Below are 25,024 nucleotides of genomic sequence, written 5' to 3'. Positions count from 1 at the left end.
CTGCCCTCCCCTGCACTCTGTGAGGCAGTGTTTTGGACTGGGGCCCAGGACCAAGCCGGAGGCACGCTGCTCTGCTCCAGCCTCTCCAGAGCGCCGACTCTCACTGACATTACATCAGCTGGGGGAGACATAGTAGACTAGTGTGTGTGTCTGTGTGTACTGGAGTGTAAGTGCTCCCTTTAAGCTTGTTGCTCTCAAGCAAAACAAAGTGGTCCACAGATCAGCTCTTCTACTCATTCTGAAAGTGCAAGGTGTCACCAGTAGAAGAAGAAAGAAAGGTGGCCAGCGGAGAGAAAGAGCATTCGGACATGGCTGTGCGTATCATGCGTGGGATGGAGGATCTGGTGGCATCGGGTAGCCAGCTTGTCTGGAGCCTGGCGCATCAGACACTGAGGAGCTGGTACAATCGTGGGCTGATGCCATGCAGACGCTTCCTAGAAGCCTGGTTCAGGATTGGGAAATGCTACCAGGTATGAGGGCATTAGTGTAAATATCTCAAGTGGGAGGAAGTCAGATAAAGCTGATTTTACTAGCTGCCTGGGCAGCACTTGTGATTAATTACTGTATTGGATTTTTATGGCCAAACTTTCCTCTGACTGAAGTGAGTCAGTGCTTTTTCCTCATCTGGCTCATTAGTGCATGCATGTGTTTATTTGTGTGAACGTGAGGAGGCACAGGCTGCCTCATGCTGAGTCACAAAGTCTGTTTTTTTAACAAGGGTCCCTCTCCCAGGACACGTGGTAATAATTTGGAAAGCAGCGTGACCGGCCGTTTGATCTCGGCGTCCGGGTAACAAGGGGCACTTCCAAAATTTTCTTTGAAATGCGTGGTTCCTGGAACACCTGAGCGCTGTCTGCGTGGTTTACGTATCTTACTTTCATGGACGTCATCTGGGCAGACTCAGGTTTCTCTCTCGGGTTTTGCTCTTTCCCTGCATGCTATCATGTGAAGGTAAAGTTCATTTGTGTCTTTGAAAGAGCAAACAGAAAACCTGACACTGACTTCTTTGAAAAGGAGTTCTGAAAAAAGACAGGTATCACATCCCTTTAATTTTAAAGCAGCGCTATTTTCATTTTCATAGTACTTGAAATTGACTTCCTCAACCCCCAAAATGCACATAATACAACAATTAAATGTAAGCATTCCTCTATGTCACTGAAAAGTTTGTTGTTTCCTAGAATTAATCTCTGAAGCATCAAAGTGGGCCTGTCTGTGTAGCTTTCAGTCTGTATTATTTGTTTAACCTCTTCATATATTTATAATATTATAATTTTGTTTTCCTTTGTATAACCACTACTTATCAGAATCAGAATCAGAAACTTTATTGTCATTGTCATGAGAACAACGAAATTAAGAATGGTCCCCGATCATTGCATCATCCCTAGCAATATCAAAATATAAATAAAACAATAAAATTCAATAAATAAAATAGATAGAATACTTAAAATACTAATAAGATATAACAGTAAAACATTCACATACATTCCCACACACATGCTTCAGACCGTGCATAGATTAACACAAGAGTGGCGTGATGGACATTTTTTTGTAGTATTCAGATGTGTTATTGCAGTTGGATAACAGCTGTGTTTGAGTCTATTAGTCCTTGCTCTGATTGCCCTGTACCGTCTGCCTGAGGGCAACAGTTCGAACAGGGAGTGGCCAGGATGTGAGGTGTCTTTTATGATGTTTTGGGCCTTTTTAAAACAGTGGGCGTTGTGTAGAACTTCCAGTGTGGGGAGAGGGCAGCCAGTGATCTTTTGGGCGGTGTTAATGATCCCTTGGAGTGCTTTCCTCTGAGCCCCTGTGCAGCTAGTATACCAGATGCATATGCAGTAAGTTAGAACACTCTCAATGGTGGCTCTGTAGAAGGACACCAGCAGTCTCTGTGTGATGTTATTCCTCCTGAGAATTCTCAGGAAGTACAGCCTGTATTATTTGAATGAACTGATAACTAGATTGGGAAACCATGGGTTAATTTAGTGAGGTGATAACCTGATTTTAGTCATCATAAAGAACGATACAAGACCTTGTTTCTGCTGTGCACATTATTTTACGGAGGACAGGATACCGTTATAGACACTTTTAACAAATAATTAAACATTGACACGGAGAGTAAAAACTTATGGATGAGAGGCTTTGTGTCCCACGCAGTTTTAGATAGTGAGGTCACTTTAACGACTGGCTGTGAGTTTAAAATCGGACCATTATCTAAAGACCTTTGTCCCTTTCTTTCTGTTTTGATGTCCCCGGCTTACAACAATACAGCATTGATAGATAGGCTCTTGGAAGGACTGTGGCTTGGACAGCAACAACAACTCATAAAAGGGTTGCTATAGTGATTAATCCCTGTTTAAACAATGGACATTACTGTCATCTACTATAATTCTTATCAAGGCAAATCTTGTTATGTGTGGAGTTCAGGAGAGTCCTAAATGCAAAAATGTGGCTAAGAGGTAATATAACAATATCAGCTTTAATACGACTTACCAAAACTGTTGCAAGACACAGTTCAAACATAAACCAGCAGAAGGTCAAACAGCACAACACCAAATCAGAAAGGCAACCGTACAGGTGGCCAGTAAACAGATAAACTGATGACTAACAAAGGGAGGACAGGAGTCTAAATACACAGGGAATTAATGAGACTCTGGTCAACGCAATCAAGAGGCATGTGACAATAACAAGGCTAGAAAAAAAACCCCAACAACAACAAAAAGAGGGAGTAAAAACGTGACATGACGCACACGAAAAGATAAGAAAGAAACACTGACAGACACAGACAAGAAAGCCCAGGAGACACAAGACAAAAGAGAGCAAGACACAAAGAAGTATGAAAAGAGAACCACATAATGGGCAGACCACAACAAAGCTGCCAAAGATGTGTTTCTCATACAGTCGAGCTGCTGTGATTCTTTATGTTTGTCTTTGGCAGAGATTCAGAGGCTTAAACCTTTGGACACGTGCACAGTAGACGGAGGAGGTCGTTTTAAAATCTGGAACTTTACAGCTTTCAGCAAAATTATGGCACAATAAAAAGTTAGCATGACCGTACACACAACTGAACACACACATCCAGCTGTCTCTGGAAGCGTAAGTCTCACTGAGGTTTTGGGTGTTGAAAAACAGCAGCTTGGAAAAGCAGCCTGTGCTGTATAAAAGTGAAATGACTGCTCTGTTGTGGTGCTGAGAACGATATGTCCTAGTACATTTAAGGTTAACAAAGTGCCACAAGACGTCTTCCCTGCCTGTGGTCTCCCTGAATGGAGGTCAGTGTGACCCTCAGTTACCTCCAAAGAGGCCAAATCCCAAAAGTTGTCACCTCAAGTAGGGTAAAGACCCTGCAATGACAGAGGAAAAACCCCCAACAATCAGACAACCCCTATGAGCAAGCACTTGGAGACAGTGTGAAGAAAAAAACTCCATTTTAACAGGAAGAAACCTCCAGCAGAACCAGGCTCAGGGAGGGGCAGTCATGTCCTGCGACTTGTTGGGGGTGAGTGGAGGAAGGCAGAACAAAGGACACTGTGCGAGAAAGCCAGACTTTCAAAATAAAAGATGAAATAGCATAGTGGTGTGTAAACACGTGGAGAGTTCCAATGATGGAGAAATGCTCAGTGCGTCATAGCAAGCACACAGCAGCTGGGGCCTATTACATCTTAACTAAATGATCACCTGATCCAGCCCCAATGAGAAGCTTTAACATTATCACTATAAGCTTTCTTATATGTTGAGATTGTGTTTGCTGGCGCTTCTTCCCTCTAGTGTGTTTCACAGGCTCAGTCTACTACATGATATTACAAAAACCACTTTGGGCTGGTCAAACTAAGAGGGAATGAAGTTTTTGAAAGATGAAATAACATTGAACCATGTCAATGTTTCAGCTGTGCTTGTAGTCGAACTTCCTTTTGACAGTACCAAGCTAGCTGCTTCCCATTGTTTCCCATCATCATGCCAAGCTAAGCTAACAGCTGCTCATGGCAGCCTTATATGCAGCTACTCTACAGACAGGAGTGTTTGAATAAAGCCTGCAAATATGAAGTGTGTTCATAGTACATTGTAGCAGACCGATGCCTCCACTAGCAAGGAATAATATATGTTAACACAAGGAAATGAATATAGCAGTGTCGCTGCATTCCTCAGTGCTACATAGAAATCCCTTTTCTGTATTAATGGCACTTGGAGTGTGCACGTCTCAAATGATCAGAACCAGATCAAAGTGTTGGTGGCAGCTTAAAAAATTAAGTTATAAGTTATCACAAGACAATAATGTTTACGGTGCTCTGCAGTGAAAGACAGTTCTGCTGACTGCAACATAATGAGTCTTACAAACCATTCATCATAAACAATAGACTGGGAATTCAATTAAACTCTGGAGGAGGACATCATTGTCTTTCACTGCTCTTTCTTTACAGCAGAGGAAAAAGTGGGATGACGACATCTTAAATGTTTTCATAGGACTAGTGTTGATGCAGAGGAAGGATATGTGGGTGAAAAGGACACACCAGCAGACAGGATATGGGATCCTGTCTGGCGGCAAAAGAATCTCCATGTCTTTTTCTGAGATTCACTGTGGCCTTATAAAAAGCAGACCTGTGGCCAAAGTGTTGCCAGTGGACTTTTAAACAATAGTTCTCAGACATGTAAAGAGAATGATCTTGTGAAGACTTTGATCTTTGGGAGCGTGGGTCCCAAATGGGTGCTTAGCTTGTGGATTTTCTTACCTATTCACTCCTTCATCACAAAGCCAATCGTGACACTGAAGAGGACCTGAAAAGAGGCCTGAAACAGTGGAGGCACAGCTTTGAGCTGAGACGCACAGGTGGATGTGGAGACAGTGAGGTGTTCTGGTGTTGTTTTACAGGAGTTGTCTTTGTTTCTCCCCTCTAGATGACAGAGGGCCGCCTGTGCCAAGTTCACCTCCTTGATGACCGCAAGCTGGAGCTGCTGGTTCAGGTACGTCACCCTTTTAATTTATTTCACATTGTATTTATGGTGTTTTATGTTTAAAAAAATAATAGTAGTAGTAGTTTAAACTGAGCTCCTGCATATTATTTAAAACTTTACAGCCCAAGCTTTTGTCCCGTGAACTGCTAGATCTGGTAGCGTCACATTTTAATCTGAAGGAGAAAGAGTACTTTGGATTGTGCTTCATAGATGACACGTAAGTACATTTCCACATGTGTACACTTTAATGCAAAAGTGCACTTGAGGAAAATTTACTTTAACAATAAAAGGGAAATAATTGAAAAATAGCTGTATTGCAAAAATTATTTTCTTTTTTTTCTTTTGCAATTAATCCCTGCTCAGTGGCCAGAGTAACTGGCTCCAGCTAGATCGTAAAGTCCTCGATCATTACTTCTCCAAGACTTCGGGGCCTTTGGAGCTCAAGTTCCTTGTGAGGTGAGTGAGTGTTTTACTGGAAGCATCAGCCTATCATGTCTTATTGTTCTACACACTATAATAATGAGAGCCCCGTTTTGAAGCAACATCCACTGTTTCGTCATGACCAGCAGGTGGCAGTAATGGAACATGGTTTAAATCCAGCTGTATGTCTTCCAAACAGCATTACTGTGTTGAACATGATGATGTGCTTAATGCTCAAACACTGGCTGACTTGCACTGGCAATCTGTTTCTAGTAAGCCTTACTGACCCAAAATAAACTTTTCACAGGTTTTACATTGAGAAGATCACCCTCTTGAAAGACAACACAACAGTGGAGCTGTTCTTCCTAAATGCTAAATCTCTAGTGTTTAATGTAAGTGTTTGCGAGCAAAATGTGTTTTATATAATATATATGAGCAAAGAAAATCAGCTCACAGCAGGCTATGTGAAGTTGTTACATCTGAAGCAAAATATTTTAAAAAATTATTATTATTTTTAATATTTTGTATAAGGGTATCCAAAACTGGCATTTTAATAAATTGCACACAATAGCTGATTGCATTATGGGAAGGTGCATAACAGCTCTGGGTAATTTAATTTTGAGTAAATATTAAGAAAAAAAATCTACATGATGCACATTTTAAAAATAAAACATTCACTTTTCTACAGAATTAATATTGCCCATTTTGATTCCCTATTGTTTTAGCATGACAAATCACAAATTCCCATCATTTTGCTTCAGATGTAACAACTTCCCATAGCCTGCTATGCGCTGATTTCCTTTGCTCATGGTTCTTTACACTGAATTGTTGTGCCTACGTAATATTTATTCATAATATACTGTTATATCTCTCAGTAGGCCCTCTACCACTGCTCAAGAGCAGAATGCTGCTTTCAGTGGCAATTGGAAACCACCTAGTGTTGTTCTAATTTACTAACGGTGTTATAAAAGTCGAATGTTAATGTTTAGGGTACATTCAAACAGAACAAAAGGTTTCAACACAGAAATGAAAAACTCAGAGCTCCGGAGTCACTTTCCCTTTGTATTTTAGTTAAATTATTTATAAAAAAAAAATTAAGCAAAATTATTGTGCTACTTGCTGACAAGAGTTAATAAACGTTAATAGATACTGGTGTTTGATTATTTTTAATCATTTTGAAATAAACTTAAATGTGTGAAGTTCTGCGCAAATTTGCTAAAAGAGGACAGGGGAACGTGGGGTATACGAGGAGCACATGAAGGCAGCACGTGATCAAACGTTGCGGTTGCCGTTTTTTCTTTTCGCGGGGAGAGCAGACTGATCTCCATGGGAGACGCAGACTGTTGAACCTGCTTTCGGACCGTACCACTTTGCCGAGGGGGCAGCAACTTCAGTCAGGGCATTAACCCAGGCTCTCTCTGCACTCCGGTGTGTGCGTTAAGTTTTAACGAGTAAACGACAGGATAAATTCGGGGACTGAAAAACATGTTAAATCCTCTTCACGGGCAGTTTTTTTTTTTTTGTAACACGGGGTTGACTTTGCGAGAGTGGTTCAGTCGGTAACGGTGGGACCGAGGTACGGGACGGGAAGGTTTTTCTCTCAAGTCAAGTGTTTCAAACGGGCTACACATTGTCTTTTTAAATACCCTTGCCAATTTTTTCTTCTTCTTCTTTTTTTAACAACAGGAGACCATTGAAGTGGAGAGTGAAAATGTGTTCAAGTTAGCCGCGTTCGCATTGCAGGTAAGAAAGATTTTGTCGCAGCCTTTCCAGGCTAAAGTGTTGTCACTCAGCCCAAACGAGGACGCTCGGTGGACTCGCAACATTTGAAAATAGTTGTCTCTTGAGGGGGTGGGGGGGCTACAGTCGGAGCTGTTGTTACCCAAACTGTGCCTTTTTATATCAACAGTGACGTCTAAAATCACCTTATGCTTCGACTACATGCTTGCTTTTAGCTATTAGCTATTGAAATGAATGAAATTCAAAATTAAACGTGTTGATGTTTACTATGTAATGTTGCCTTTGTAGTGACTGACCTCTGCGGTAATGTTAGCTACTAGCACAGTTTATTAAGTCTTGACTTTTCTAGCAATATTTTCACTAATTTCTTTGTTTTCCCATTTTTAGGAGGCCAAAGGAGATTACAGCAGGTAAGAACCCCTTGAAATATTGCCTGGCTCAAAGGTCTTTATTACATCAAGTTGATTTTCATTCAAAACAGTACTATCTGTTGAAGTTTAGAAAGATGTTTTGATGTATTGGATAAACGGATTTCCATACACATTTTTATAAGTTAAGTTATGCACTTGAATGCAGGCTTTGCATAATCTATAAAGTATTTGTTCCTGTCATCTATAAAGGAAGCAGAGTTTGCCAAGTTCATTGGTCAGTTCTGTTTGTTTAAACGATGGCTGTCTGTTAATGTACAACTTGCTGGCTCAGATTTTGTATTATGGTGGACTTATCTGAGTTAATAATTTTGTTTTTTCTTTTCTTTTTTTTTTTTCTGGTTGCTCTTGTGGCATTTACCTGAACCTCATGTGGCTTGGCATTATCCACATAGTGCTTTCAAAGACAGATTTACTATTAATTCCTGCCTTTGCGTATGCAATTGCAATGATGCAATGTGTTTGTGCTCTAAACATATGGAACACTTTACAGATTTACTTTTTGGCATGTAGTGATGGCGTCATCTATTAATAAATGTCACGTACCCTAACAAACATGGCCTGAATGACACATGTACAAACATGGGACGTAGTGTACACGATTGGGTCGATGACACTGGTGGGAGATTCTGTTCCAGAGCTCAATAATCTGTTCACTAGTTGTGATAATGCTTTCATAGTCAACTTGCTCTCAGAAGCCTGCCTAGTGATAAAGTGTGTGTGTGTGTGTGGGGGGGGGGGGTTGTTTGTTTTTTTTTGTTTTTTTTCCCCCTCCAGTCATAGAAGTGAAGGACATTTGCTGCCACTAGTAAACACTGGCCTGTCTGATTGAATGAGCAAGCAGCTTGAAGCAGCCTGAACCTGCATGTGTTGTCTCTTTGCTTTGCCTCTAAAGGCCTCTCCGTCCATTGTGCAGAAACAAAGATTTGTGCTTTGTAAGGCGAGTGCGCTTGTGTTGTTTGAATGGCGATATATATGCAATGCTGAAAATGCAGTTCAACCTCTTGTCAAACCTTTGCCTTTGTTCTCCTGCAGGAAAAAAAGGGAAAAACACAACTTGGCTGCATCTGCTTGTGCTCATTAACTTGCTCCATTTTCTTACAAGCGCGACTGACCTGATAAATATTAATTACCATTTATTATAGCTTCAATGCAGATTTATTCCTCTTGTGTTTCATTTCAGTGTGTTTTGATTTCAGGCTTGTTATATCCTTAAAGTGTAACATGCACTTTACTGTCTGAACTTTCAGTTCATGTGGGTGTAGGGATGGGCTGTACTTTGCCCTGACTCTGAAAGCACAATAAAAGAAAACTGGCCAACAAATCTGGAAGAATCAGAGAGGATGATGGGAAGTTTCCAAATCAAACAGTTCTGTTTTAGTTTTTTGGGAGTTTCGTTAGTCTGTATTTGCAGGGATATCTACTTGCATTGTGGTTGCTAGATTTTAGGCTGTAAAACACAATAGATTTTGTTTACTTTACACATTAATAAATAGAATGGATTTCCCTCAGTGGCAAAATACTTTTTTCCTTGTCTGACTTGATCATAGCACCCCCATCCCATTTATCTACCACTATTATTGTCTTGGTGCATCCCCCACTTCTCTGTGGAAGTATTTCTCATCCCTGTCAGTGATCTCCTTTATTTCTACTCCTGTGAGAGAATAGGCCAAGTAAATCCCCTCAGGAAGCATATGAATGTGCCTCCCATATACTGTATCAGCGAAGGGTCCTGGAGCAGTAAAGATTAGCTGCGGAGGAGTCAGGGAGCCCTCCGCATACAGACACAGCTGCCTTAAGAGGGATGAGCCAGACCCACTGTCCAATTGCAGACAACTTGGCGTCAGGAGGACTCACTGTAGTCATGCTTTTGTTTTGGTGTGGGCTGGCCCCCTGCTGTGATTTGAATTAATGCGCCATCAGGTCTCCCATTGTGTTCTGTGTTAGAATTCCTTTTCCTGTGCAGTATTGCATACTGATTCACACTTTATTGCTGTCCTCTCCGCACCTGCAGGTATAATTCACAGCAACAAGTTTCAGCAGTTCTCTGGGGTTTGGTGGAAGCATTGGAAATCACTGAACTGATTGATGGCTTTAATTATGCCTTACAGTTTAAAGAGCGGCTGGGGATTTTTTTTTTCTTTCTTTTGAGTAATTGTAATTACCTTCAAACGTAATCTTCAGACATTTGTCTATTCATCTGTTGATGATTTCGAGTTAACTTGAGTGTCTGTTTAGTTCAAAATGTGCGGCGCATAAACCGGCATTACACCCAGACAGTTTTGGTCTTCAGTTCTATTTGCAGGTGTACCCTGTAGTTAGTGGTCGATTCACAGCAACCAGCTCTCTCATTGTGCTCTCTTCCAAACTCGCCATGTCTCAGCCCTGTGGAACAGCTGACACATGAGCATTATCGCTCCCACACTGGGTAGGCTGCTCCGGGTTGGGCTGCACTGGGTGTAGGAATTGCCCCCACGCTGCATTCTGCGGGAAGATAACAGACATAGTAATGAATTCCAGATTGCTGACACGGCAGTGCGGCTGCAGAGTAGATCACCTCGACAACACCAGGCCCCAGCTCCCCATAAAATGTATGCCATCAAACACACAGCTAAGTGCCGTGGCAGCAAAACCCAGTCAACCTAGGAGAGGTAACTACAGGGGAGAATGAGTCAGGAGCCTCTGTCCTTGTGGTGGTTCACTCTTTTCCTTTGGTTTAGGGAGCAGGTTCGCATAGCTGGATCGTTAGGGTTCCGTCTTACCGTTTGATTCCATTACTCTCTGAAGATGAGCTAAAGTGATGACCACAAAGTCAGCTTGAGGTTAAATGGTTATGATCTTAAAGTCATTCAATACTTATTTTCAAGGTTATTGTAATTTAGTTAGATAGCACAAGAACTGAGGATGTTCTAATAGCTTTATATTAAATATGGTGTGATCTACATATTAATATTATAGGCCTGTCTGAGAAGACATGGATTGTTTTGTAATAGGACTGGCCCATACAGTACTTTTCAACACAGGCAGAGGCTGCCAAGTGCTTGTGAATGGCTTTTGTTCAGGTCTCCAGTGGACTGGCCCGCCAAGCCTGAGCCGTTTTTGTCTGACAGAAACTGTAGACCCAGTGCTCCCATCTACAAGAGGCTGCAGTGACTCATGGTTCAGTATCAGAGACCTTGACAGTCAGTAACACCACAGTTCTGTACAGATAAAGTGATTACAACAGTTGGTTGGTTTGTGCATGAGAACACCCCTTCTTTGGCTTACCCGTGAAGAGGAATCGATATACTATTATTTACATGCAGTAAATTACATAACTGAAGTGGCTTACTGCGGAGAACCTGCATAGAACGGCTTTGATATTTTTTAAGAGATTATTTTTCTCCAAGCCCTTTGTGACTTAAAAGCTCTGCATGTGCTGCGCAAATGAAGTCTGGCAAGACATGAATAAAGCCCAAGTTTTGTCTTGGCGGGACGTTATACTCTTTCTACCTCAGATAAGAAAGATGAAAACAATATCCTGACAGTGCACCTTTTTTAAAGATCTACAAGGGTGAGTTATTGCTGCCATGCCTTAAGATTGAAATCCAAAACGCACTGTGAAAGTCCGAACATGTGGAGAAATGTTCTCGACACATTTTTAGACTTTGGGTTGAGATTTTTGCGTAAACACTGAAATTTTCTTTACTCATGGTCAACACAGGCCACTTACTTTAAGGCCAAAACAGGATACCTTGGACTTCTAAGCATGATTCCCATGTATAGGAAGTCTTGTACACTATTGTGTGTTAACAGGCAATAAACGGTGCAGTTTTGGTGCTTTACTGTCACACTGCCAGCAATAAAGGATAGCACAATAACTTTTTCTGTTACTGTAAATTAACAGAATTTTTTTCCCCCACTCCAGTGCTGAAACTGCTACATCAGACCTGAAACAGCTACCAGTCCTGCCCACCAGAGTATTAAGGGAACACCCGTCTCTCAACTACTGGTAAGATATCTGAGATCTTGTGGTCTGAGAAAACCACAAAATGCACGAGGATAATGAATGATTAAGTAGTTTCGGATTAGCACCAAAGAAACTTTTAGCCAACACCACAGCCCCTTTCTTCACGACTCTAACAAATCTGCTCACTGGTCAGCAACGCCTGGTTGAACACAGCAGTTAACTCTTCTGATGAGCTTTTTTAGGTGTCAAGGTTGAATGCAGACCTAGTCTCTTATTGTCAGAAGCTTTTTCCTCTGACAGTGTGACTCATTAGCGTCTGGGTCGTGTTAATTACGTTTGCTCATTAGTCCTGGAGAGTACTGGGAGGTGCTGACAGCCACAGACTGTCTGAAAGATCACTGTCTGCCTCTTCAATCCACTTTGCTCTTGCTTATCTTGGTCATCTGAGGCTGCTACAGTCTCTGAAGCTGATACAGCAGTTTAATATCCTAATTAAAATTACATTGTTATGGTGCTTGGGTGACCACATGTACACGTCTGTCGTTCTCGCTTTCTCTGTGTGTTAAGTTTCAGTATGTTTGCAGTGTGGCTGTTAAGAAATGATTACAATGGGATGTAAATGTGAGGCGTTTGCAGGAGAGGTAGACGAGAGCCATTAGCAAGCCAGTAGGGCAGACTGCATTTTCTGCATGAGCAGTCAGAAAGTGTGTTGGAGAAATGGCCCTCGCACAGCAATCCCTCTGTGGCTTCAATATGCTACACTTGATGGATTATTCATTAAATGTTTTATCTATCCATTTACAGTGAGGAAAAAGTGATTGAACATTACAAGAAGCTGATAGGACTGACCAGAGGGCAAGCCATTGTTCAGTAAGTCATGAAAACAACTCTGTGTGTGTGTGTGTGTGTGTGTGTGTGTGAGAGACTAAAAATGATTTAAGGCTGAACTTCTCTTCTGCATTACAGCAGCTTCTACGTCAGGTCTTACTCTTTAACTTAACATGTCTGCTCTGTGGTGGCTGTTGTTTTAAGAGGTGACTGTCACCATGCCAGAATGTGTCATTAATTAGAGGAGGTGCTCTTAGAGTCGGCAGTTTGCCAGCCAGCCTTGGGAGAGTGTCAGCCCTGCACTGTTTTTCCCAGGACTGTAATTCTGTGCAACCCTGGGTCATTTACACTCCGATGATTTCTGCCCTTGAACTGATCAATGGACTCTGTCACAGCCCTGAAACAAATCGATCAGCTTGCCACTTCAAATGATTGTGGCTTCTCAATGGCTGTAGCTTAAATCCCACTCAGTCTGTTGTATTACAACAGCCAGATGACAGTGATGAAGTGCAAGTGGCTGAATTCCTGTTAACCTGTTCCTCTTTCACTGAAGGTATCTGGCCCTGGTGGAGTCCCTGCCAACATATGGAGTCCATTATTACCCAGTGAAGGTAATGGCAGTGCCTTGTGTCATACAGTAGCTTAACATTAAAACAAGCTTACGTCTACATCTAGTCTAAACACATCAATCTAACCCCTATTCCTACTTTTTTTTCCTATGATGGTTGAAATGTGAGCTTTTTGATTCAGCTAAGACAGCAATCTATCCATTCAGCTTTTCTCACTTTCTTATTCATGCACAGTTTTATTTTTCCCTTACCAAACCTAATTAAATCAAGGTGTGTGAGGAGATCAAACAGCAGTGTTGAAGTTTTAAGAGCTTAAATGTATTTGATCTCTTCTTGAGTTGCAATTGTTGTGAGCCTAACAGGGTAATTACTTTGGTAACAGGCCTCTTTCTTTTTTTTAGACACACCAATAAAGTTACCTCTAAGGAGTGAAAGTGTGGTTTATTTGCATGTGTGTGCTTTCCTGCAGGACAAGCAAGGAATACCGTGGTGGCTGGGAGTCAGCTATAAAGGCATTGGCCAGTACGATTGGCAGGATAAGCTGAAACCTCGACAGGTGGGTTGACCTCTCGTTATAGCTGCTGTATTTGCCACAGTTGCTCTTCTTTCTCTTGTCCTGTCTTTGGTGAAGGTATACTTGTACTGCATTCATCTGTTTGTCAGATGAATCTACTTTGCCAAATTGCATGAAACTTTATGGAGACACAGAGCCTGAACTAAAAAAGGGATATGTTAAATTTTGGTTTGGATCTGCGTTCCTATTTATAATTTACTTGTTTTACTTGTTTGTTGCTTTTGTTTGGTTTGCAAAGTTACTCAGACTAGCTTAGGGTGTGGGCTTTATAAATAGACCTGGCTTTCTTACAAGTGCCATTTAATACTTGATCAAGTCACTCATCGAATGTAAAGTTGAAAGCTCTTAAGTTTGTGGAAGTATGATGCATTGAGGGTCATTGAAAGGCTTTGTCTGATGACAACTCTGCTTCCACTCATGTGTTTCTTGCTGGCTGGTTAATGATCCATCCAGACTGTAAATAGGTGTAATTAAGCCTCTGGTTCCCATGCCAGTCAGGAGAAAGAGGAACACAGATAGGGGGGGGGAAATATTTTGGAGTGTCAGTATGTGCGTAGTGCTTTCAAGGCTGCAGGAGTAAATACAGTATGGACCAGTATTAGCAGGGGTGGAATGCAGAGTGGTATGGATTATAAAATCTGCTTGCTAAGTTTAAGTGGTAAAATACACAAAGACCTACACTTTGAAAAAATAGTGTCATAGTCCTTTTTTGATTAATTCTAAAAATATATCACCAGGCCAGTGTGTTAAATAAAAATAACAGCTCTTGCAAAGCTGTTTTTTTTCTATAATTTGTAGCTTACTCCAGTTATATAAGATTAGTGGCTTTAAAATTATACTTATAACTTGTACTGAATTTGTAGTGGTGTGTGTCTTAAAACATCACTCTGGTAATAATGTAGTTTGTATAGTATCCATTGCAGTTTAAAGATTCCCTGCTTATAGGGCAAACGTTCTTAATGTGTAGCTGTGTCCGTGATTGTTGTCTCCTTTGTCTGGGAGGTGTCATTTAATAATGTTCTACCCAGGCATTTTCACTGGCCTCTTTCTTTAGTCTCATCATAGCTGCTTTTATACAGTATGAACCTGTTGACATAGCAGGGTGTGCAGTACTGAGGCAAGGCATTAATGGGCAGACGCACAGCGTGGCTCTCCCAGCAGTCCTATAGGAGGGGTAATTATGGTGCTCCAGGGAAGCAGCAAAGCTTTGGGACCAGAGTTTTCTCCTCGATAGCCAAGTGGATAGGTAGAATTTGTATTTTGGGATGTTGGAAATGTTCATCCAAAGCAAGACTGCCTTTTTGCCTTTTCTAAGTCTTCTACTCAGGGCAGGAGCATAAAAACTTCATAAGAGTTTCCTGTTGGGGGGGAGAATGTGGCTTTTTTTTTTCTTAATAACTCTTTTTGTTGTTCTTGCTGGTAATTAGAAGCCTCTGTTTCCCTCATTTTCCTTTACCTTGAAGGGAGGTCTCTATATCCGGGTAGTATTCTTGTCTTAGTTCATAGCCCTTGTATTCCACCCATCCCATCCCTCCTTGCCTCCTGCCCATCCCCTCTCAGCATGCTGCATTCATTATGGTAATTATGTGTGTGTGTGTGTGTCTCAGAGGGAACACAATTGATCAAACAAAACAAAACCGTTATCTGTGGATGTGGGTGAGGTGCTGGATTTTAGTATTAAGGGGAGGTCAGTTGACCATCACGGCAGTTTTAAATGTAATTTTCAATTCTGTGTGAACATTTTCCCTTCTCAACAATGTTGCTTTGAACAGTTTTTCATTAAATAGATAACAGGAAATTAGTACTTGCTGCCATTGTTGTAGTGCTGATTTAAAGAGGACAAAACATTTGCTCAGTGCTGCTTTTTTATTTTTTGATTGTATAAGTCTAGTAAAACTAAAAAGCAGCTATGATAGCTTAACCCAATATTATCTTCTTTCCACACACCCCACTTTGATCACTTTTAACTGAATACCCTGAAACTGAAAAGGCCCCTTTCCCTGCTGTGCTTTAGAAAAGTGACATATTTAGTAAAGTGAATACTCTCCCGCTTCCATTATGCATACATAATGGAACTGTATATAAGCATGTAGATAACACCCACTGATTATCTATCCCAAAGATCTGAATGTGGAATGGGAGGAAAAAGATGCAGAATTGTAATTAGGAAGCCTGTGATGCTTTAATATGAAGGAGCAAAACTGGAGTGCCACAACTGTTTCTGGGACTCAGGCAGATGGCAAGTCGACATTTAATTTCTTCTTAAATTAAACCAGGAGTCAGTCTCCCTCTCTCTCTCTCTGCGTCACTTGGGCTCTCTCCCTTCATGTAATGGGACCTCATGCTGGTCCACACGTACAATGAGCCAGCAGAACCAAAACCAGTCTTCAGGTCATTACGAGACAGTGTCAGCTGGGGGTATAAAAGTGTTCTCACTCTCTGTTCAAGAAAAATAAAAACTGAACAAACTTCTTTTCTATGGTGTGTGTTTTTGTTGTTTTCCTATCTTCACTCAACTCACCTCACTCCTGTTATGAAATAAAACAGGATGTTTTTTGTTCCAGGAGCTACATTTTTATCAGTTTATCACTACTTTGAGCTGTGTGTCATGTTGTGTCATGCCATGGAAATGTACAGTGTTCAAGTAGAACCCTGGTATGTGACGTACTCTGTGATGGGTGTGGCAGATCTTTTTCTGTATTGGCATGTGAGTCAGGGCTCCTTTTTAAAATCCATGTATGATTTTTGAGGACTTGTGGCCCTGGGGGTCCTTGGGCTTGTGGGTGTGTCTCCATGAGAACAGCCTGATCCCATCTGAAACCACAGGCATTTCTGGCACACTTCCACCTGCCTGTAATGACACATTTGGCAAAAACAAGGAAGATGACAGAAAATGAAGACAGAAAATTTTTGTGTGCTGTTAATTCCGGTTAGTTTTCTGGTTTTAGCAAACTGATTCTGCTTTCTCTAAATGTGATCTGGGTGATTTCATGGACTGTTTCCTCTTTGAGAGGTCGCGTGATTGCCGAGTTTGAGGTGTGTCACATCTCTAACATTTTTTCGAGCAGTGGTTCTACCAGAAGCCGCCTTAGAGTTTTATTATGCGCTGGCACACAGGTGTGAAGTTTCTCTAGCAGAATGAGTGAGCCAACACAAGTATCAGTTGTTACTGTGTGATTGATGTTAAATGGTGGTGACTAGACAGTGGTAATTTTCGTGAGGACCTCCACAAGAAAATTAGGTCTTTAAATGTGTCTACCAGCTGCTAGGAGTGCAGTATTTAGTGGAATGATCTGTCATGCTGGAATACCCTGTTTGAACTAAGCATTTATGTACAGTTTCAGTATTGTAGGCTCAGGTTGTAGGGTAATTTGGGCCATGCTGTGTGCTCACTTGCTCTCACAATGGCAAAGAAAGCCACTGCTATTAATGATTATCCCAAAGTTACTTATTGCCAGCATGTTTTCTTGGTGGGGGAGATGGTTGTAGTGGATTATTATACATGGCAGTGCTCCGTCTTCTGTTTACAGTAAGGGCGGCAGAACACTTCCCACATTTAGTGTGGGGCATTTAAATGTCTGTGAGTGACAGTAAGCAGAGCAAAGGTGAAATATCTGGTTCATCAAATAGTTGTGTACAACCTGCTTATCTGGTTTGACCAAAAAGGAAGAGAGCTGCGTAGAAGAGAAGGGGGGGGGGAAAGAGAGTGCAGAGCAGTACTAAGCACTGGAGGCTGCAGGAGGTGTCCCTGCTATCGTAGGAGGAGAGAGAGGTGGAGGAGGGGTTGGGGTTAAGGAGGGGGGTGGGGGGGCGTGGCTATCTCAGCCAAAACTCTTGCAACACCTATCTGGCTTCACAACAGACAAGAGAGAGTATTGTTCGAAGAAGCTCAAGCCCTGTGGGAAAGTCAAAGGATTCAATACAAGTCCAGAGAATTCCTCAGAGATTTGATAAGCACAGATACAACGTTCACGGTAAGCCATGTTGTGGTGTCCACTAGTTACCTGTCAGGCTGATTTAAATAATCTTTAAGTTGGCATGTTTTAGTATCTTTGTGCTCTTCTCTAGATTGTTAGTGTGCTGTGCTTTCTGTAATGTGTAAAGCATTGTGTCTGTCACTGCTGTGATGTGCTGTACTTGTTTTACTGAGAATAAACTCTGAAAATGGAACTGGATACTGGATTCTTAGCCCGAGAAGCATGTGTGTGTGTATATATATATACGTTTTTGTACAATGGGGCGTTTCAGTCCTTGTCTCGTGAGTTGGTATCAGGTAAAGCAGTTTCTATGAACACTGGCAGCCCCATTGTTTTGGTCTTATTATTATGTTTTTTCCTGTACGTGAGCAGAAAAGAGTTCTTGAAAGGCAACAAAAACTTTAAATCTGTTTGAGTTGTTTCCGTATCGGTAGAACAGATGTTTCTTCTGACACAGAGAAGTCGTGTCTGTTCTCTTCAACAGAGAGAAATGAAAAGCTGGCTTGCTGCCTGGCACAGTTTTGTTCCTGCAGTTGCAGCAGCTTCATAATTACTCTTTTGTTAGCCTGAACTTACACCTGACTGGCTGGCCCACTGAGTCCCATTCATGACTTGAGCAGTTATTTTGTATACGTTATAAACCGTGTTCACAGGCAGGCTGCTGTGGCTGAATCTAAGCCAGTTTTCTAGATACCCACCTCTCTGCTTAGTATCTTTTGGTGGTATTGATTCCTCTTTTTTGTTCATGTAATGTAAATCCATATTTCTATAGTGTTGTGTTGGCTGATGTGTGCTCAGTGATGTGTAATCTATCTCTGTCTGTCCCTTCCCCTCCTTTCCGCCGAACCCTCTCTGTGTCTCTGCAGTTGTTTCAGTGGAAGCAGTTGGAGAATTTGTATTTCCGTGAGAAGAAGTTTTCAGTGGAAGTGAACGACCCGCACAGGTCAGAAGACAAACCAACTTACTTTATCTTCACTTAACCTAATAGCTGCTTTCCTTGTATTCTGAAGTGTTCCCATTTTAGCAACTGCTCTTGCTTCCTTATCCTACACCTTACACACTGTGAAGGTCATCTGCAGCCACTGGCCCATTTAGGACACCTTGTTAAAGCCTTTTAACATGTCTGTTAAATGAGTCTTTTCCTGCTGCTCAGTGGCTGTTTATTATTCTAAGGTTGTTATAAGCCCTCTGCCCTTAACACAAGCTTTAATGTGCCACTTCCAGCAGTTAAAGCCATTATTAAACCTAACAGACAGCTTCAGATTTAAAATTATTCCTCATATCTACTTAGTATATTATTACACAGAGATCTAGAAGTTTTAATTATTAGTTTTAATTAGATTTAATAATATTTTTGTTCTCCTTGTGCTGTCTAGTTATTTCTAATTTCCTTTGATTTGTTATATAGCTGTTATGTATGTAACGGGTTCTGTAGTTGGATAACAAACACTGTTGCTGAACTACATGAAATGCTTCGTTGACACTTGAGCCCTTACTTCCTTTATGTACCCATATAAATGTGTTATCCATGTTATCGCTCTGTAATCAGGTTAACTAGCTAGCAGCTAGTTTGGCACTCCCTTAAGCATAGAATGACTGCCTCGCATTCTCCATTTTCGCCAACTTGCTAGAGCTGTGTCCACTAGGTCTGACTTTAAAATGTTTCATCCACAAACAAGCATGTTCTTTTGCTGCCAGTAAGAGCTGACTTTTAGAAGTTTCTAATGCTCTCTGAGAAACTGAGCACCCGGTGGATTAGTTTTTGATGACAGTGTCCTCACAAGAATAGGAGAGTCTGTAGTTGCACTATGCTGCGAGCTAATGTGGCTGAAGTAAGCATTTGATCATTTGCCCACAGGCCAGAGCTAAGTGAGCACCGTAATACTGAAGGACAATCAAAAATGACTTAAAGATTGATTTGAAAACAATAAATAAGAATTGGCTGTGGGTTACTGTTTTTTCTCTTTGTGCTATAGTGGAAGCTAAACTTGGCTGGATTTTTTTTTTCTTTTTTACTGTCATTCCCTTGTAATATATATTTGTAATATAAATACATGAAAAACAAGTTGATTAAAACCTTGTGCTTTATGGGATGATATGACGAGTAGTCTTTTCTGGATACATACCAGATTCATACTGTTGATACCAGCCAACAGATCTTAGACCAGCATTAGTTTGGCTTATATTTCCTGGGACTGTTTGGGGCACACTGGGCTTTAGGTACACACCCAAAATAAAATGAGGAATCTTTAAATGAACATATTATAGGCACTCGAATTTAAGCAATTAAACAGATTGTATCTGCAATACAGCAAGTATTGGATGTCCATCTTATCTTCTACAGAAGAGCAGTGACCAAGCGAACCTTTGGACAGTCTGGCCTGGTTATTCACACGTGGTATGCCAGCCATTCACTAATTAAAACCATCTGGGTGATGGCCATCAGTCAGCACCAGTTTTACCTGGACATGAAGCAAAGCAAAGTGAGTGTCTGCCTGTTTTTTCTCCTCCATGATTCACTTTGCTTTGTTCACACTGTCTGCCAGTTTTTCTATTGTGAAACACAAAGAAACAGTCTACACCAGTTTACACCAGTAATTTACACTGTTTGATGTGTTTAGAGAATATGCATGGTGGTTTCTCGGAGTAGAGTCAATCATAAGATTGAAGAGACCATAATGGACTTTTTCCTTGTTTTTAGTTTTTAAATTTTGAATGCTAAATCTTCTTGTTATTTGCATGTTTTTAGTTTGTCTTGTGGTGTTGACCTATTTTCAGTAGGCTGTAAAAGGAGTAACCTCTAGATGGATTGCAACAAAGAAAAGCTTGCAGTCTTTTTCAGTTTGAACAGTGACCGAATGATGTTTAAACGGTTTGTTGTGTCACAGCCTTTTACAACAATGACTGTTCTTCATGTGATACACTGCCTGATCCGTGTCCCTTACTCGTGACTAGTGTAAATATCTTGACTCAGAGTTTATCGAGGGCTTCCAGTTTTAAAGTAAACAGATTCCATGCCATTGAGTTTTATGTTGGAAGGTTGTTAGGTCTTAAGTTTAAAAGCTGTTATAATTCATGTAACCAGACCCTCTCTAATTCACTTTTGCAAAATGAAACTGAAAGTGCACAAAGTGCTTGAAATTGCACCCCAGGAAATACTTTTATGATGTTGTGGACATAGTATTCATTATAGAATTGTAGTATTTTACGTATTTTTGTTTTATTTGTAGCTTAAGGTGGGGGGATAAGGGATAAGGCACATGTGCACAAAGAAAGTATTTAGTTTGGAAAGCACAGAAAAGTAAAATACACTGTGAATTAAAAGCAAAGATCCTGGAACAAGTGTTCAACTCTTCCGGAAACGCACACTGGGCTTGAGCACTGAGGCAGGTGTTATGTGTGTTATGTGCATTTCATAGTTAAGATGGTTGAGTGTGTGCGGTTGCAGTTATATGAAGTTATTCAGGCTATGTCTTGGAGGCGCATGGCATGTCAGGTTTGATGCCATGCACAGGAAGTCAATGAAGTCAATTGATGATAAATATTTAGCATGCCACTGCAGCTGTCATGATGCACTGTGCTATCAATAAAATTAAATACTATCGCCTTCCCTTTTCTCCTCCTAATCTTCTCTTTCCTCACTTACAGTCAAAGATGACCACTACCAGGAGTTCAGGAGACATCGCAGTAGACCTCACTGAGATCTCCGCCCCCCGGATCACTAAACTTTCCAGTATTGAGAGCAAAAATCACCTAATAATGGCCAGCAATGGAAGCCTAATCTCAACTGGTAAGCAGACAGATAATCAAATAATGACTTCTATTCTACATCAGATTGATAGGTGATAATGTATTAATTTTTTTTATTTTATTTTGTCCCTGTTCCAGGTTCTGCTGACTCTGAAGTCAGCGAGGAACAGAAGAAAGAGAAGATCGCTGAATTGAAAAAGAAGGAAAAGGAACTTCAAGACAAACTGTCAGCAAAACTTGAAGAACTGAAAAAGATCTGCTTAAGAGAAGCTGTGAGTGTCTGTCTTACTGGATTTGTTTCCAAAAGTGTCAAATTCTCAGCTGACTTCTGGCTGCTATTCTCATTTGCAGGAGCTTACAGGAAGATTGCCTAAGGAATATCCCCTGGCCACAGGTGAGAAGGTTCCTCACGTGCGACGGCGTGTTGGGACAGCCTTCAAACTGGATGATCTTTTCCCCTATGATGAGGTGAATGCAGATATTTGTTTGTGCTGTGGTTTTGCTGTGTGAGGCTGCTGTGACACTTGAAACACCATTAGTGCCCCACTGTTGTTGTTTAGCTACGGCTCATTTAGATCAGCTGACTTTTTAAAGTGAGGCTTTTGGAGTTCAGTTCTGTTTTTGAGGCCTACACTGTGTAACATATCATATGAGACTCTTATGGGGAGCTGTACCTAGTTTCTGTCTTTAACTAAAGATGAGTATATAAAATGACTCTAAAAGACTGATGTCTTTGTGTTTTTAGCTTTGAGTGCTTTATGTCTGTTTCTTTGTTCATATGGGTGCCTCTGCTCCAACAAGATCTGTGTGTTTTTTGGAAAGTCCCCATTAACTGTGTCAGTCTTGTGTTTTCCTACAGGATCCACATCTGAGGAATCTGGAGAGTCGGTTTGCCTTGCAGCAAAAGATTGTGGAAGCAGCCATGAAGCTAGCCAATGAGGCTGACCTGTGCAAGACTGTGAAAAGGAAAAGGAAGCACAACTATCTTGACGCTATGAGAAACCTGGAAGAGATTGAGAAACAGATCAACGACTACAGGGTCAAAAAAGGACAGAAACCCACTCAGAGAGCCTCACTGATCTTACGAGGTAGATTTCACGAACAGTGGCAGTGACACATACTTGCATATCAGAGCTTGTAGAACATTAGTCATAGTGAGACAAGACTGTGGATAATAATATCAGAGACATTTCTTAGAACACTTGTCTCTCTCTGTCCTCTGACCAGATGATCCCCAGCCTTCAGAACTCAGCTCGCTATCTGACAGCCTCACTCTGGATGATGGTTAGTGTGCTCAGTGTGCATGTGCTTCCTAAATCCCATCTCATTTATGAATGAGTTATACTTAAAACAATGACTTTTCATTCCCAGATGATGAGCTTGGCTCCCAGAGGCAGCGGTCTCGTTCAGTCCAATACTCCCCCAGACCACACCACGCAGACACTCTGGATGCTCATTACAATAAAGACAGACGAGCCTCTGCCAATGACCAGCTCGCAGACAGCAGGTATGCGACCAGCACCCACACTCATGGAGCATACTTTATTAGTGTCCTAACACTGTGACTGAAGAGGAGACTGAATGTGAGCAACTACACAACTCTGTTCAGACACAGTATACAGGCAGAGCTCAACACACAGGCAGTTGGAAGTATGCGTGTAAAATGCTAGAAAATAAAAACAAAGATACATGTAGGCAAGTTGAGAGAACCACTGGATTGATGGGTATGATGACTGATGACAGGGAAACATGGCTGAACTGTTTTTCTGTGGAGATACGCAATGCCTGTTGTTTCTCCAGGGGCCTGAAGCGTGAAGCTAGTACAGACCTGTAGAGTAGATCCAGAGCTACATTCCTGACAGTCAACCTCCTCCCTCCTTCTCCTGCCTCTCCAACAGTCTGCTTATCAGCCCAAACACACCGGCTTTAAAAATAGATGAAAAAACAACATGTCTCTGCCTGTAAAGGAGCAAACAACAATCCCAAGCTGAGAGGAAAAGGGAAACAGAAGGCGGTGCTGGAAATGTTGTTTAAACACCAGCTACTGCGTTAGTGTTTAGAGTGGTGCGGGTGATGTTTTACTCTCAGGTTCATTTAAAAGAAGGGTGGTAAAAGTCATAATGCTTGCTGCTGCATGAAAAGATTAATGGTCTATGCAGTGGAACTCATTCAGGTGTAAGGAATGACTAAAGTGCCGCAGTCGAGCAAACCCTGTTTTGTTTTTTCCTTTTTTTTTCTCTTCCTTTCCTAGATTTACTGTCAAGAAGATAGTGGTGTTAATCATCTGAACATATTTCCTATCTGTGTTCTAGATTACATTATGACCAAGACCAGGAAGCGCACCATTACAGTCACAATGACACCTTATCGGTCTACAGCAGCCCATGTAAAGCAGCTTCCAGGCAGCCACGTGATGCACGCAGCATGCCACCCACTCCCCTCCTCACCCGCAACGCATACAGCAGCACACAGCTGAGGTATGAGCTTTATGTAGTTCTTTCATTATTTTGAAGACCCGCTTCATAAACAGCTCTTATGCATTACATTCACTAAACTTTAATTTTAATTGCAGATCAGAGGATTCTCCACAACACTTCCGCCAGCGTAGCGGGAGTCTGGAGTCACAGTCTCAGCTCATGATCGAGACCAAACCATCCATGCCAACACTGACTGTCCCGTCAGCTCGACGCAGCAACAGCACCGAGATGCTCGATGACGGTTCCTCCTACACAAGCCAGTCTAGTGTGGAATACAGCGTCCCTGGTAACCACCACACCCACGGGCGCAGAGTGCGCGGGCGGCACAGAAAAGACATGTACGCCAACACGGGCAGCATGCCCAACCTGGCTCAGCCAGACACTCGGTGCTATGGCTACCAGCCTCGGGCTCGGCCCACCACAACAGCCTACTATGTCACAGGCTATCCCAACTACGCAGAACCGGAGCCTTACTCCAATGGAGTCTATGTTTACGACAATGAAATGGAGGGACACTATAATGTTAACCCTTCCTACCACCACACCCAAACAGCTTATCAAAGCCCCAGCGTGTATGGTCACTACGGTAATGACGAGATAGACGGTGCATCACAGAACGTGTACGCCACGATACGGCCATCCAGGCAGCGTCCAGTGCCTCGAAGCAACGAACAGATCAACAAGAACATCCAGAAGGCCCTGGTGGCTGAACACTTGAGAGGCTGGTACAAACGTAACACTGCACAAAAACAGGCTGCGTACGACTATGAGTATGACAGAGGCTCCCAGCAGAGTCTGGGCTATCCAACCACACATGCACCACAAGCCTACAGCAGCAGGAACCTTTCCTACTCGTCAGGTTAGACAATTTCACAATGTCCTCTGAATTATGTTTCTAACACTGGTTCTACATGTTGGTGGGTTGTTTTCTGACTTGTACCATTTTTCTGCCATGTCCTCAGTAGCCTCCAGTGGAAACTGGCACAGTCACATGACCGGCAGTGCTATGCTGGAATATGACATGCCCGTGCATGCACCGCAGTCTTTCCCTTACAGCACAGCCTCCTACGCCCACTCCACCCACAGCAGGTAAGATGGGAAAAACCTGGCCCTCAGCTCTTCTACTTATCCAATAAGCCACTCCCTGATCCTTCTTATCCTCAGAGTTAAGTGCTAGTGTTTAATTACCTAGAGGGAATGGCTACAGAAAACACGAGCTGCTATTTGGTGTTTTATCCCTTACACCCATCAGCAATGTGAAATAATGTGTTGCCAATTTCATCTTTTCTTTACCTTCACCTATAAATTATGAAACTGAATCCACAAACAGGCCAGTGTTTAATTTCACAGCCGTATTCATTGATG

The 25,024-nt window shown here is 41.8% G+C and overlaps 1 protein-coding gene across 8 annotated transcripts in view; it reads left to right on the top strand.

Annotated features, from left to right (window-relative positions):
- Window positions 1–25,024, top strand: part of frmd4ba (FERM domain containing 4Ba) — a 41,903-nt gene that overhangs the window by 14,441 nt on the left and 2,438 nt on the right. For 3 of the 8 annotated variants that reach the window (XM_026168876.2, XM_026168875.2, XM_080302073.1), the window contains exons 1-22: window positions 288–470; window positions 4,891–4,956; window positions 5,070–5,164; window positions 5,311–5,403; window positions 5,675–5,759; window positions 7,054–7,110; window positions 7,495–7,517; window positions 11,443–11,526; window positions 12,289–12,354; window positions 12,866–12,923; window positions 13,351–13,437; window positions 18,299–18,375; window positions 19,777–19,915; window positions 21,081–21,222; window positions 21,321–21,454; window positions 21,534–21,650; window positions 22,042–22,270; window positions 22,410–22,466; window positions 22,554–22,689; window positions 23,495–23,659; window positions 23,755–24,518; window positions 24,622–24,748. In XM_026168876.2, coding sequence (XP_026024661.1) covers window positions 309–470; window positions 4,891–4,956; window positions 5,070–5,164; window positions 5,311–5,403; window positions 5,675–5,759; window positions 7,054–7,110; window positions 7,495–7,517; window positions 11,443–11,526; window positions 12,289–12,354; window positions 12,866–12,923; window positions 13,351–13,437; window positions 18,299–18,375; window positions 19,777–19,915; window positions 21,081–21,222; window positions 21,321–21,454; window positions 21,534–21,650; window positions 22,042–22,270; window positions 22,410–22,466; window positions 22,554–22,689; window positions 23,495–23,659; window positions 23,755–24,518; window positions 24,622–24,748 — 2,963 coding nt within the window. In that variant the 5' untranslated portion in view covers window positions 288–308. Of the gene's footprint in view, window positions 1–286; window positions 471–4,890; window positions 4,957–5,069; window positions 5,165–5,310; window positions 5,404–5,674; window positions 5,760–7,053; window positions 7,111–7,494; window positions 7,518–11,442; window positions 11,527–12,288; window positions 12,355–12,865; window positions 12,924–13,350; window positions 13,438–18,298; window positions 18,376–19,776; window positions 19,916–21,080; window positions 21,223–21,320; window positions 21,455–21,533; window positions 21,651–22,041; window positions 22,271–22,409; window positions 22,467–22,553; window positions 22,690–23,494; window positions 23,660–23,754; window positions 24,519–24,621; window positions 24,749–25,024 lie in introns of those variants that run through there. The other 5 variants (XM_080302075.1, XM_026168877.2, XM_080302076.1 and 2 more) reach the window with 5 other exon arrangements.

Source organism: Astatotilapia calliptera, chromosome 5 (assembly GCF_964374335.1).
Source record: "Astatotilapia calliptera chromosome 5, fAstCal68.1, whole genome shotgun sequence".
Taxonomy (NCBI): Eukaryota; Metazoa; Chordata; class Actinopteri; order Cichliformes; family Cichlidae; genus Astatotilapia; species Astatotilapia calliptera.
The sequence above is the reverse complement of the archived record's forward strand: the minus strand, read 5'-3'. Positions and strand labels throughout refer to the sequence as shown.